The sequence below is a fragment of the Budorcas taxicolor genome, chromosome 3 (assembly GCF_023091745.1).
Source record: "Budorcas taxicolor isolate Tak-1 chromosome 3, Takin1.1, whole genome shotgun sequence".
In the NCBI taxonomy this organism is placed as follows: Eukaryota; Metazoa; Chordata; class Mammalia; order Artiodactyla; family Bovidae; genus Budorcas; species Budorcas taxicolor.
Window position 1 is genome coordinate 19,826,096 of NC_068912.1, and position 12,912 is coordinate 19,839,007.

The 12,912-nt window shown below is 54.2% G+C and overlaps 1 protein-coding gene across 1 annotated transcript; it reads left to right on the forward strand.

The window, feature by feature from the left end:
* Nucleotides 1-3,516: 3,516 nt before the first annotated feature.
* SELENBP1 (selenium binding protein 1) lies at nt 3,517-12,444 on the forward strand. Its single transcript, XM_052636689.1, has 12 exons — nt 3,517-3,626; nt 6,347-6,403; nt 6,549-6,661; nt 6,934-7,119; nt 7,794-7,914; nt 9,438-9,620; nt 9,903-10,081; nt 10,664-10,742; nt 10,838-10,959; nt 11,214-11,306; nt 11,470-11,588; nt 11,776-12,444. Exons 1-12 carry the CDS (start codon nt 3,623-3,625, stop codon nt 11,936-11,938), a joined length of 1,419 nt encoding a protein of 472 aa, XP_052492649.1. The 5' UTR covers nt 3,517-3,622; the 3' UTR covers nt 11,939-12,444.
* The last annotated feature ends 468 nt before the right edge of the window (nt 12,445-12,912 follow it).

Genomic DNA, 12,912 nt, shown 5'->3' on the forward strand with positions numbered 1-12,912 from the left:
ATTCCCCATGTTGGTTATCTTTCAAAATGCACAAGCATATTTTTTAAATAATGGAAAATTATCCCTTTCCTTTCATTGCCTCTTTCCAAAGGTAACCAGGCTGGCATTCAGATGTACATGCTCCTAGTCTTTCCTGGAGCACAAGGGAGTCTTCACCACTCCCTCCACCAAGACTGCACAGTTCCAAGCTGAGGACATCTGCTTCCTCACTCCTCTCCCCCTTTCAGAGAAAAATTCTCCACGTCCTGAGATTTCTCAGAAACAAAACACCACAGCTTTCCACATTCCTTCTGTGCTCCCCACCCTCCTCCTTCAACCAAACAAAGCAAAACAAAACACAGAAATGCCAAGGAATGATTATAAAAACTGTGAGCTCCTGACTCAGACAGATCTGGATGGAAATCCTGCCATACCATCTGTCAGTTGCCTTGACCCTCTCTGAGCCTCAGTTTCTTTGTAAGAGAAAAGGTGATTTACTTACAAGATCGGGTTGGGACAAGGGTTAAACTGGGCACTAGACAAGGGCTGGTGCGTGGGAGATTTCATAACTTAATTTTTCTTTCTTCCCAATATCACTCCCAGGCCAATTGCGACTGCTTCCCTGTCACTTTTGTTTTGCTAGAGGTGAAGAACACCAAGGTTTCCTTTCTTTTGTAAATACATCATGTTGTTCATCATCTCCTCTTCCTTCCCTTCACTGGGTTTAGTACTTCTTTCCTCAATTCCCTGTTTCCCCGTCAATGTTCTCAGGGCCTGTTTACAGGGTCCCAAAGAAATCAGGCTTCAGGTGAAAGAAAAAGGGGGGACCCCACTCCAGTATTCCTGCCTGGAAAATCCCACGGACGGAGGAGCCTGGTAGGCTGCAGTCCAGGGGGTCGCGAAGAGTCGGACACGACTGAGCAACTTCACTTTCACTTTTCACTTTCATGCACTGGAGAAGGAAATGGCAACCCACTCCAGTGTTCTTGCCTAGAGAATCCCAGGGACGGGGGAGCCTGGTGGGCTGCCATCTATGGGGTCGCACAGAGTTGGACACAACTGAAGTGACTTAGCAGCAGCAGCAGCACCCCCCACCCCCGCCCCCTGTGGCTGTGGCTCCAGGGCCCCCCACTTCAGCCAGGAACACCCCACTTCCTGTTTGTGGAGGCCACAGCCAAAGCTCGGGCAGCGGTTACACAATCAGTTACACAATCGCCTGGCTGTCTAGCTGTTAACCTGATAACCTACCACCTCTAATACTTACTGTGCTCCTCTGGGGCTTGAAACAACAGAAGGAATACACCCACCCCGCCAGCCTTCCCAAGCACCCTGTTTCGGGCTGGGGGATGCCCAGAGTCAGGGCGTCATGCAGGGCCACCCAGGTGAGTAGACTGAAGTCCAACTCGCCCAGCTCTGGTTGGCCTCTGTTTCAGGAAAGGGATCCCTGAAATTCCTGAGAAGCAGTACTACGGGCACTCAGGAGACCCATGCTGATAGGGGTACAGTTCACCCCAAGCCCTGTTCGGAACCAAAGAAGCAAATACACCAAGGGCGCTTCTCCGTTATCATTATCAGTCTGAACCCTGACGCTGGGTTGCCGCTACCTGCAGCCCCGATTAGGACAACTTTCCCCAGAATTTTGCAGGCTCTGGAGTGAGGATTCTGAGAGAAAATCGCAGGAAGAGGCTAGAGGTGAGAGTGTGGAGCCGCAGGGCATGAGAGAGCTTGCATTGCGTGACAGACTCTGGGACGAGCTAAATAATAGCTTCTTTGAAGTTAAGAACTTTTGATGGGGGGGCGGGGGCTGAGGGTTCTTTCTCTTTGCGGTCTTGGCTGTTAGTCTCCCTCAAGCCAAAAAGTAGAAGAGTAAAGAAGAGGTAGCCAATAGATACCCCAGAATGAGGGTGGCCAGAGGGATGGGGCAGGGTGAGTGGAGGCAGCCTGGAAGCAGGAAGCTGGCAAAGGTGAAGCAGCAGCCCTCAGGGGCCACCCCCTGCGGGACAGCTGCACCCCCTTGTCAGCTGCCTGGGTGACAGTACAATGGCGAGAATGTAGAAGCAGGAAAGAGCCAAGAGGGGCTGAGTGACACTGGGGATGAGGGGATAAGAGGACCCCGGTCATGGGCAGCCACAGAGCATCTTCCCTTGAGTCAAATGATCCCTCACCCATGGGAACTAGGAAGCCAAACACCCAGCACACCACACATCGAAGCCCAGCCTCGCTCTCCTGCCTGCCACTCTGGTTTGGAAGCCCTGTGGCTCTTTTCAACTGGCAACCTCAAGCCCAAACGTTGCTTTCACTCTCCAATAAAAACTTCACCGCACAGCTTTCATCCAAGGAGATGAAAGAGGCTTCCAGAGACCAGAGCCAGCAGGTTCCTAGAAGGGGGTGGGGGATACCCCAGTCACGTAGCCAAGTTTGATGACAGAGGGGGCCCTTGGTTTCGAGATGCAGAGCAATTTGTGGAAGTCCTCTTGTCCAGCTCTCTGAACCCTCGCTCCCCAGGTGAGGGCAGCCCCCAGAGAGCTAAGGGATCAGGCTTCAACCATGCCTCAGTTCTTGAGCAAGTAGCTGTCATCTGCCTAGGAGCTGGGACACTCTATTAGCAGGCTCAGCAGTCATGGAATCCTCCAGTTGGCGAACTATATCCTGGTTAGATGGAGAGCCTGAGTTTCAGGGCCTGTCACGGTCAGCTAGGGACAATGGCATCACGCTGGACTGTCCTTGGGCCCTACTATGCTGCCCTAAGGAGTTGTCAGGGCACCAGCCAGGGAGATGAGGGGAGCATTCCACTTTCACCTTCTGAGGTTTACGAGGGTAGCAGAGGGTGATAATGAGCACTGCCGAGCTTCCTTCCACTCCAGAGCTTATGAGGAGCGAATGGGTCTGGGGCAGGTGGAACCTGGACATACAACCCCGCCCTGGCTCCTGTCAGGGCAGCTGAGGTAGGGGAACACAGATGTCTGGAATAAAAAGGAACCTCAGGAGGGAGCTGACCCTGGCTATGGATGGGGGAGCAAATGAGCCCACAGTCCTCAGGGTCTCTGAATGCCAAGAATCAGGTCCACGTGCAGAGACGAGCGTTTAGAGATCCAGAAACGTGCGAGCATGCACACTCATGCAAGCACACATGCCCATGCCCACAAAGGCATAAACATTCTGGCAGGTACACAGATGTACACTGGCACACACGTACACAGCCACAGACGGTGACACACAAGCGCCCTCACGTAGCCACACAGACACAGATACACACTCCCGCAGGCACGCGCACACACACGCAGGCAGCGCCCGCCCAGATACACAGAAGCGCATGCCCAGGCACCCACCCCGCTAAAGGGAAACGTGCTCAGACACAGCGCACATCTGCACACGCTCAGGTTCCTTCGCACACACACTTGCACTCTCACACAAACAGCTGCCCAGGCCGTTTGAAAGTGCCCCAGCAGGCCAGCCGCTATCCGTCATTCCCTCCTAGCGGCGGCCCGGGCCCTCCCCCTGCCCCGCCCACCCCAATTGTTTGTATAAATTCCGTCCCTGTGCCCCATTCCCGCACAGCCAGCCAGCCTGGACACCTGAACAACCTTCTCTCTCTGCCCACTCCTGGCAGACCCCTCGGGAGCAAAGCGCACCAGCGAGCGGCATGGGTAAGGAGCCGGGCTTCCGACCACCGTGCGCGGTCCGCCGCTGGCCCGCCCAGCGCCAGGAAGTGACCGAAAACCCGAGCCGGAGCTGGTTAGCGGCGGGAGCTGCGCGGCTCTGCTCCACCGTCGCCATCCCACCCCCACCCCTGCATTTCCCAGAGCCAAAGTTCTGGAATCGTCCGTCTGGGAAGGCAGAGGGACTGCTGGGAAGGGTGACCTTGGGCTCCAACCCAGCTCCCCAGCTGCAGCCTGGGACCAGGGCGCCTTGCAGCAGCTGAGAAAATATGTGCGGGTGAGGGCACTTAGGAGCAACTGTACGTGACAGTTACCATGGGAGATTGACAACCCTGCTCCAGCCCTAGGCCAGCTTCTCGCTGCAGTCACTAGGGAACCCGGCCGTCCGTGGCCGGGGCGCTCTCTAGCCATCCTGCCCCACCGATCACTCCAGGAGGGAGGTCAGGGAGCCCCCACACTCTCTTAAAACGGGGGGCGGGGGAGAAGGGCTGTTTCAGACTGTTTCAGTGCCTCCACCTTCTCAGTCCTCCAAGTCTCCAAGCTCTCCTGTTCCCCTATCCGTGGACTTCTTGATGTCAGGCTGAGGAGGAGCCTGGGTCTGCTTGGGAGTATTGAGGTTCTTGTCTCCTGAGACCTGGCTCTTTCCTGTGCTGATGGAATGCCCAACAAGCCAGCCTGGCTTTGGAAGAACCCCTGGGCTCATCTCCAACCCAAAGATATTCAGAGATGTTGCTTGAAACGCTTAAGATAGATGCTCCCCTAGAAAGAGGACTGATGCTCAGTGGAGTTTGAGTGGCTCACAGGGCCTGACCCTGACTGGGGGAAATGCTGTGGGTGTTGGGGCATGGGGCACTTGGGCTCTGGGATGGGAGGATAGTGCTTGGGGCGATACCTCCTTCACAACACACCTCCTTCATACCTTTACTTCTCTCTCAGTCTCTGGCTTTGCAGTTTTTGTATCTCTGTCTTGATGTCTTGGAGTTTTGGTTTGTTTGTTTGTTTCACATTTTTATTTATTTATTTGGCTGCATGGGGTCCTAGTTGCAGCACCAGGGATCTTTTAATCGCAGCGAGGGTTCTCTAGTTGTGGTGCATGGGTTTCAGAGCTGTGGGCTTAGTAGCCTTACTGCCTGCAGAATCTTAATTCCCCAACTAGGGATCGAACCCACATCCCCTGCACTGCAAGGCAGATTCTTAACCAGTGGACCACCAGGGAAGTCCCTTGATGTCTTGGAGTTTTGAACCTCCTTCCATTCTGTTTCTGGCAACCTCCTTCCCCTCCCCCTCACCTCCTGTGCCAGACCCTGACACAGCTTGGTTGTAGAGCTGAACAAGTATTAATTCCTTGGGGCTGGGCCTCACCTGTCCCAGCCCAGCCCAGCCCTCTCTCTGGGCACCAGGCACTACCTTGGATCTCTGGCACAGCCCTACCCATATTTATACATTTCTCACCTGAAAATACTTCTGAATACTTTGTCTTGTTTGGCCTTCACGGCCACTTAGAGAAGAAGGTGAGGTATTATTAGCCCTTTTAGGCAAAGGGGAGAAAATGGAGAGAGTAGATGTCAAACCTGGACCTTGAAACCACACTCTGGACTCTACAATGCTGTTACTGCCTTTCAGACTCCTAATTCATGTGGCTGCTGCAAGTAGGGGGCCTGGCTCCCTGGCTGAGGGCCTGAGCCCAGGCACCAGACTGGCCATGCCCCAGCAGGGAGGCCGTGTCAGGTCCTGTGAACTCCACTCCAGGGTTTTTTCTGGCCTACAGCTCCCTCTGTTTATTCCTCAGCCCTTCCTCCAGGTTAGGCCCCAAATCCTGATGCTTAATGCCTAGTGGTAGCCATCCTTGTCAGGGACTGACTTGGGTTCCTGACTTTGGTCCCCTAGATCCACGTGGCTTCTCTTGCCAGACATCAGGGGACAAGGAGGGCCACTTCCTACAGCTCTGGTGGTTGGGCATCTGAACTTTCCAGGGTTGGTTTACAGATAAACCAAGTGGATGGGTCCCACACAGGGGTAGAAACCAATTTCTAAGGATCTAAGGATCTTCAGCTGGTGTCAGTCCTGCAGCCTTGAACTTTGTCCTAACCCTTCCCAGACTCTTGGTTATATAACCCTAGCGCTGGCTGGCAGCCTGAGGTCGGGACCAAGAGGGGAGGGAAGCAGGAAGTATCCCAGCTCCTGGCTTAGATGCCTTTCAAGTGAAATGATATGAATAGGCGCCACCTGAGGGCTGTTCCTCAAGCACAGCCAGGGTTTACTGGCTGCTCCCAGGCCCACACTTGACTTCAACTCCTGGTTTATTTCTCATACAAGCCCACTGTAGTATTCTTATTACCCTCTTTTTACAGATGATGTGAAAACTGAGGCCAAGGTTAAGTGATGTGTCTAAGTCCCCATGGCCAGTCAGTGACCAGCTGAGATGGGGGTTCAAGTCAATGTCATAACCATTGCACCAGACAGCCTCCCCTGCACTTACCCTTCTCCTGCCTCTCCTGGGTCCTGCTTGAGGGTCTGTGCACCTTCAAGTGTATCTCTGCAACTCTTCCCACCACTCCCACACACTCAGGAGGATCTGGAGGGGACCTGGGATGGTGCCTCTGCCTTGGCCAGTGGCGGGACGGGAGGATTGGGGGGTGCAGCATGTAAGGAAGGAGCCTTGGCCCTCCAGAGCGTGGGCGAGCCAACAAGCGCCATTGTTTCCACAGCGACCAAATGTGGGAAGTGCGGACCTGGCTACCCTTCCCCTCTGGAGGCCATGAAAGGTAAGTGTGAAAATGTTGAGATCCAGCATCCCCAGGAGTGGGCAAGCCAGTGCCTGTTACTGACCCTGTTGCTGGCACACCCTGCACATAAGTCTGGCCCTCCTCCCCAGCCTGTCACCCCCTCTGCCCGCTTTCTACCCTCTAGGACCCAGGGAGGAACTTGTCTACCTGCCCTGCATTTACCGAAACACGGGCATTGAAGCCCCGGATTACCTGGCCACTGTGGATGTTAACCCCAAGTCTCCCCAGTATTCCCAGGTGAGGTGGTGCTTGGACACCAGTGGGCCCTAAGACCCCCTCCTCTAGACTGCCCTGACAATGCCCTCCCCACTCCATCCTTCTTCACCCTCCCTGGGTCTGGTTGTTCAGGTTGCTCATTGCACAAGAGCACCCCCACCCATGTGCAAGGTCAGTGCTGGAATCAAGGCTGTGCTCTGCTGCCAGCTGTAGTGGGTCGGGGGCCCCTTTTCGAAAAGTGCACAGAGGTGTGGTCTGGATAAGCACCGCCCATACCTGCTCTCCTCTGCTAGGTCATCCACCGGCTGCCCATGCCCAACCTGAAGGACGAACTGCATCACTCAGGATGGAACACCTGCAGCAGCTGCTTCGGGGACAGCACCAAGTCACGCACCAAGCTGGTGCTGCCCAGCCTCATCTCCTCCCGAGTCTATGTGGTGGACGTGGCCACCGAGCCCCGTGCTCCAAAGCTGCACAAGGCACGTCCTCTGCCCTAGCCAGCTCTGAGCCCCTAATGTGCTCAGCGCCTGGGGCAGCCTATGGGCAGGAAAGCTGCCCCTACAGCAGCTGCCTCGGGCTCCTGCGCAGAGTCAGGCTTGGCAGCAGGGAGCGGGGCTGGACTTTGGAGGAGAGTTACCATATGTGCTGGGTCATTGTCACCCAGAGGCACCACAAGGGAGGAAGGAGGCTCTTGTTTTTCACTCTGAGCTGAAGGAGCCATTTCTTCCCCAGTGAGTTCGTGAGGCCAGGGTTTCCCTTAGGCGGAGCCTCTGATCCCTCCTTTCAACACTTTGCTGAGTGCCCTCTTTGTGCCAGGCACTCACTGCTGGCCGCTGGTGATACAGAATTGACACTGGCATCCTCCCAGCCTGGGAGGAGCTTATGGTCTCAAAGGGCTGTGAATGCCCTCAAGACTGGGGAGGAACGGGGAGGAGGGAGGAGAGAAATTCCAGCTTTCTGCCAGAGAGTTGTCAGTCTGACGCCACTGCTGCTATGCAGACTGAACCTTTGCCATATTCCTACAGGGAAAATTGTGTCCCTGTTTGAAAGGAAAAGAGGGTGGGTCAGCAAGTAGGAGTGTGGGAGGGGAGGAGTAAGGAGTGGAGACTCCTGGCCCTGTTAGTTTCTGACATCATTCCTTACGCCTCTCCAGGTCATCGAGCCCAAGGAGATCCATGCCAAGTGTGACCTGGGCTACCTCCACACCAGCCACTGTCTGGCCAGTGGGGAGGTGATGATCAGTTCCCTGGGAGACCCCAAGGGCAATGGCAAAGGTATTGTAGGCACACCTGTGAGGGAAGCGGACTCCAGACTACGGGAGGGATGGAATGACCTTCCCGGGAGAATCAGAGGGGGGGTCTCATCCAATATTTAAATAATAATCATGTAACTTTGGTCTTCCCAGCTGGCATTAGTGGTAAAGAACTTAGCTGCCAATGCAGGTTGACGTAAGAGATGTGGGTTCGATCCCTGGGCCAGGGAGATCCCCTGGAGGAGGGCAGGGCAACCCACTCCAGTATTCCTGCCTAGAGAACTTAGCTCCTACCTAGGAGCTTATGGTCTCAAAGGGCTGTGAATGCCCTCAAGACAGAGAAACCTGGTGGGCTGCAGTCCATAGGGTTGAACACAGTCAGACAAAACTGAAATGACTTAGCACACATGTGTGTAACTTTAGCTGTTTCAATTATTTTTATGAGAATGAGCCTTGAATGATGAATTCACTTACAAGTTCTGGTCTGCCATGGGGAATGTGAGAGAGTACAGACATGGCCTCAGAAAACAGATACACTTAATATCAGCCTTCCCGAATTCAAGAGCAAATCTTACAATCCTTGGGATCCTTAATTGTCACAGCTACTTGTTCACTTATGGTGTGATCAATAGCTTTTACATGAAATGTCTACTATGTGCCAGACGCAACCTACAAGATAGATGCTACCGTGATCCCTGTTTCACATGTTAGGAACCTGGGGCGCAGACTGGTTAAGTCAGCAGCTATTAAGTGGCAGAGCTGGAACTCAAACCTGGCACTGTGGCTCCCCAATTTATGTCCTAATCACCGTGCTGTATTACTTCTCTCCCAGCCTCACCTGTTTCACCAGAGCTTTCCACCCAAGGGGCTTGGAGTGAACTATCAGTTAAGGTCATGGATGGCCTTACTGATTGCTGCATTAGACTGCAATAGATTACTGCATTAGATTGCATTAGGTCAAGATTACTGCATTAGACTCCATTTAACTGCTTTTTCTAGAAGATGGGTTGCATGACATTCCAAGATTTAAGAACACTTAGGAGTAGACATCTATTTACATTTGCAAAGAAATGGCAAGGCATCACAACCTACTCAGCTAGGGAAAAACATAGTGGGGACTTGTGTCGAATTACAAATAAATACCATTTTCTCTGTCTAAAAAAATGTAGTGAGCAGAATGGAGTTTAGACTCTGGCAGGAATCCTACACTGAAAATAGGAGGCTGGGCAAAGGAAGCATAGGGTACAGAGTCCCAAAAGATCCTGGCACAAGGGAGGAAAAATGGACCCTGTGGTCTGGGAGAGGGAGGAACTGATGAGAGGCAGGGATGCCAGAGCAAGTCCCCACCTTTCACCTGGCCTTCTGGGTGGGACCCTTTGGACAGGTGGCCAAATCCACCTCCTGAATCGAAGGACCTGGCAAACCCAGCGAGGAGGGGCACCAGGCAATAGGCTTGGAGCCTCTTGGACAGGCCTGGGGTGAGGGCTGGACGCAGGTCCTGTCTCCACCACCTCTACCTACCGCTCAACTTTCCTCACTGCTCAGGGGGTTTTGTGCTCCTGGATGGAGAGACATTTGAGGTGAAGGGGACGTGGGAGCGGCCTGGAGGTGCTGCGCCTATGGGCTATGACTTCTGGTACCAACCTCGACACAATGTCATGATCAGTACTGAATGGGCAGCTCCCAATGTCTTACGAGATGGCTTCAACCCTGCTGATGTGGAGGCAGGTGAGAATCCCCTGTATACCCATGGGCTGGCTGGAGCCTGCTCACATGAACCCCTGCTTTTCTCTTCCAAACTGCCACTCTCCAGCCATCTTACTTCCCTCATGTGGATCTCGGAACCTTGGGGTGATGGTATAGGATGTGCTGAGTGCTCTGACTTGCTCAAGCATCCTTCTGATCCCTCCAACCCATCTTTCCTCTTTCTACCCTGGGCTGGGCCCCAGCCTTGGCCCAGGCTCTCCTGCCCTGATCCTGATTCCATCTTTCGGCCGATCTCCACCCCAGGGCTGTATGGGCAGCGCTTATACGTGTGGGACTGGCAGCGCCATGAGAGGGTGCAGACCCTGACTATGCAGGACGGTCTCATCCCCCTGGAGATCCGCTTCCTACACAACCCGGCCGCCGACCAGGGCTTCGTGGGCTGTGCTCTTGGCTCCAACATCCAGCGCTTCTACAAGAACCAGGTGATGTGAGCTCTGGCCCTCTCCTCCCAGCAGTCCTGTCAACTCTCTGCCCGTTTCCATACTGTGTCACTCCCTTCTCCCTTAGGGTGACCCAGGCCTCCTCCTCCTCTGGCTCCACCAACCCAGACTTCCCAGGAATTAAAAATAAGGCACCCGCCCTGCCTCTCTTCTCTGTCCTAGGCCAATTTCTCCCTAAGCCCCAACTGGCCATATTGACTCATTCAAAAAATATTTAGTGAGTCAGGTACTGTGCTAGGGCTTCCGAGGTGGTGCTAGTGGTAAAGAACCCACCTAGCAATGCAGGTAGATGTAAAGAGATGTGGGTTTGATCCCTCGCGCACACACACACGCACACGCACACGCACACACGCACGCGCACACACACAGAGTGCTAAGTGCTGGGAATACAAGGGGAAAGCAGACATGATCCCTGCCCTAGGAAGGTCTGCATGGGAGTTAGACCCTAGGGGCAAGACCTATACCTACTCTCTCTCTGCAGACAGTACACTCTAGGGAGACAGACCTGACACCCATCACCCAGCTCTGACAGGCTCCCCTCTCTGCCTCTTAACCCCAATGCAGGGAGGGACTTGGTCAGTGGAGAAGGTGATCCAGGTGCCCTCCAAGAAAGTGAAGGGTTGGATACTGCCTGAAATGCCAAGTGAGTGCTCGGGGGAGCATGGGAATTGGAACGTTGATTTCTGGGCTGGGGAACAAGAGTCCCTAAAGCCTGTGGACCCCACCCCCTACCCCCAGGCCTGATCACTGACATCCTGTTGTCCCTGGATGACCGCTTCCTCTACTTCAGCAACTGGCTGCACGGGGACCTGCGACAGTATGACATCTCTGACCCCAAGAGGCCCCGCCTCGTGGGACAGGTGGGGTCCCCAGCAGGATGGAGAGGGAGGGAGGGAGGAAGTAGATGTCTAGACCTGAGGCAAAGGGTACAAAGTACCTGGGGGATGATAAAGAAGGTGCAGGAAAAGCAGAGATGGGGGCTGAGGGATGTTTGGGCCAGAACCACAGGGAATCGTGGTTGCACGTGGGGAATGTGAGGAAGTGAGGTGCTCTTCCTGGAATGTCCTCACCGCCCACCACAGTCCTCCTTTCTGCTCTGTACCTCCCCATCCAGATCTTCCTCGGGGGCAGCATTGTTCAGGGAGGCCCTGTGCAGGTCTTGGAGGACCAGGAGCTGAAGTGCCAGCCAGAGCCCCTGGTGGTCAAGGTGAGGCTGTCTCCCCCACAGATCAAGGGTCCCTCAGATCCCTGCTGGAGAAGTATGGGGGAGAGGGCTGGGCCGCAGCTGAATATCTCTCAGGGTTTGAGTGGTGCCACTGATTCCCACGACCTGTATGTAACCCTGGGGTCTGACCCCTGGTTTTCCCAAGGGGAAGCGAGTGGCTGGAGGCCCTCAGATGATCCAGCTCAGCTTGGATGGGACCCGTCTCTATGTCACCACATCGCTGTACAGTGCCTGGGACAAGCAGTTTTACCCTGATCTCATCAGGTAAGAAGACAGCCTGGCTCCCCTCCCAGCCCTCCTCTCCCAGAGGGGTTGGGCTTCCTGAAGACTCAGCTCTGCTTGCAGACTCTGCTCCCTCCTCAGGAAGCCCTCCTCCCTCCCCCAACACTTACCTAATTTTGAAGGAGAGGTGGCCCCTCACCTCTTTCTTCTCCTGCCCTGTCTCCACCAGGGAAGGCTCTGTGATGCTGCAGATCGACGTAGACACAGTAAGGGGAGGGCTGAAGTTGAACCCCAACTTCCTGGTGGATTTTGGGAAGGAGCCCCTTGGCCCAGCCCTGGCCCATGAGCTCCGCTACCCTGGGGGCGACTGCAGCTCTGACATCTGGCTCTGAAGCAGCCCCCTAGCCCCCCACTCCAGCTCCTAGCTGCATTCCACATTTTGAACCCTCCATTCTGCAGAGACCTGGCTTCACTCTGCTCTCTCAGCCTCTGACCCTTAGCAGCTTCTCCTTTTAAAGCCAAACCCAAGCTGTTGACATGTAGTCAGCTATGTCTCCATCTGCCTGCCACGGCCACAAGCCACTCACTGTGCTGTTTTTACATGAGCTGTTGGAAATGATTTTTCTAAAAAATAAACTGGTGAACCTCTTCCTGAGGTCACCTTGTCTCTGGGGGCACTGGGCCTATGGCTCCTCCTCTGTTGACCCTTTGTATCTTGCACAGGAAAGTCCTGAAGAGGACCAAGGGCTGGGGTAGTTATGATGACTAGCTCATGCCAGTGATACAGTACTATGCTAATGGTGCCAAAATCTCACTTTTATGGCCAGACAGAACCTGAAGATTTTGAAGGTGGTTGTCACAAGAAGAGCTGGCAGGGTGAGACTATCAATCAGTGTTCCTAAACTATTTTTTTTTAATCTTTAAAAAAAACACATTTATATATTTGGCTGTGCAGGCTCTTAATTGTGGCGTGTAGGATCTATTTCCCTGACAAGGGATCAGATCTGGGCCCCCTGCACTGGGAATGTGGAATCTTACCCACTAGACCACCAGGGAAGTCGCTAATTTGTGCTTTCTTTTAATGAACCAACCATCTCACCCACCACCCCCAGGAGAATGTAACATGCCCTCTCACACACAGGAGATCCCCTAGACCCCTGACATAGATGGTGCTGTCCGTTCCCAAGGCTGCTGCCAAGACCGGGAGAACACACCAGTCCAGGGAGGTTAGGTACGTCACCTCCTACCTGGAAGACAGGAACAAGACGGGGCAGGAAGGCTGGGACATCAAGGTAACCAACCCAGCAGACCAGGCCCCAGCACTCTTCCCTCCTGGCCTGGATGGTGTTTTAGAACCTCGCCCAAG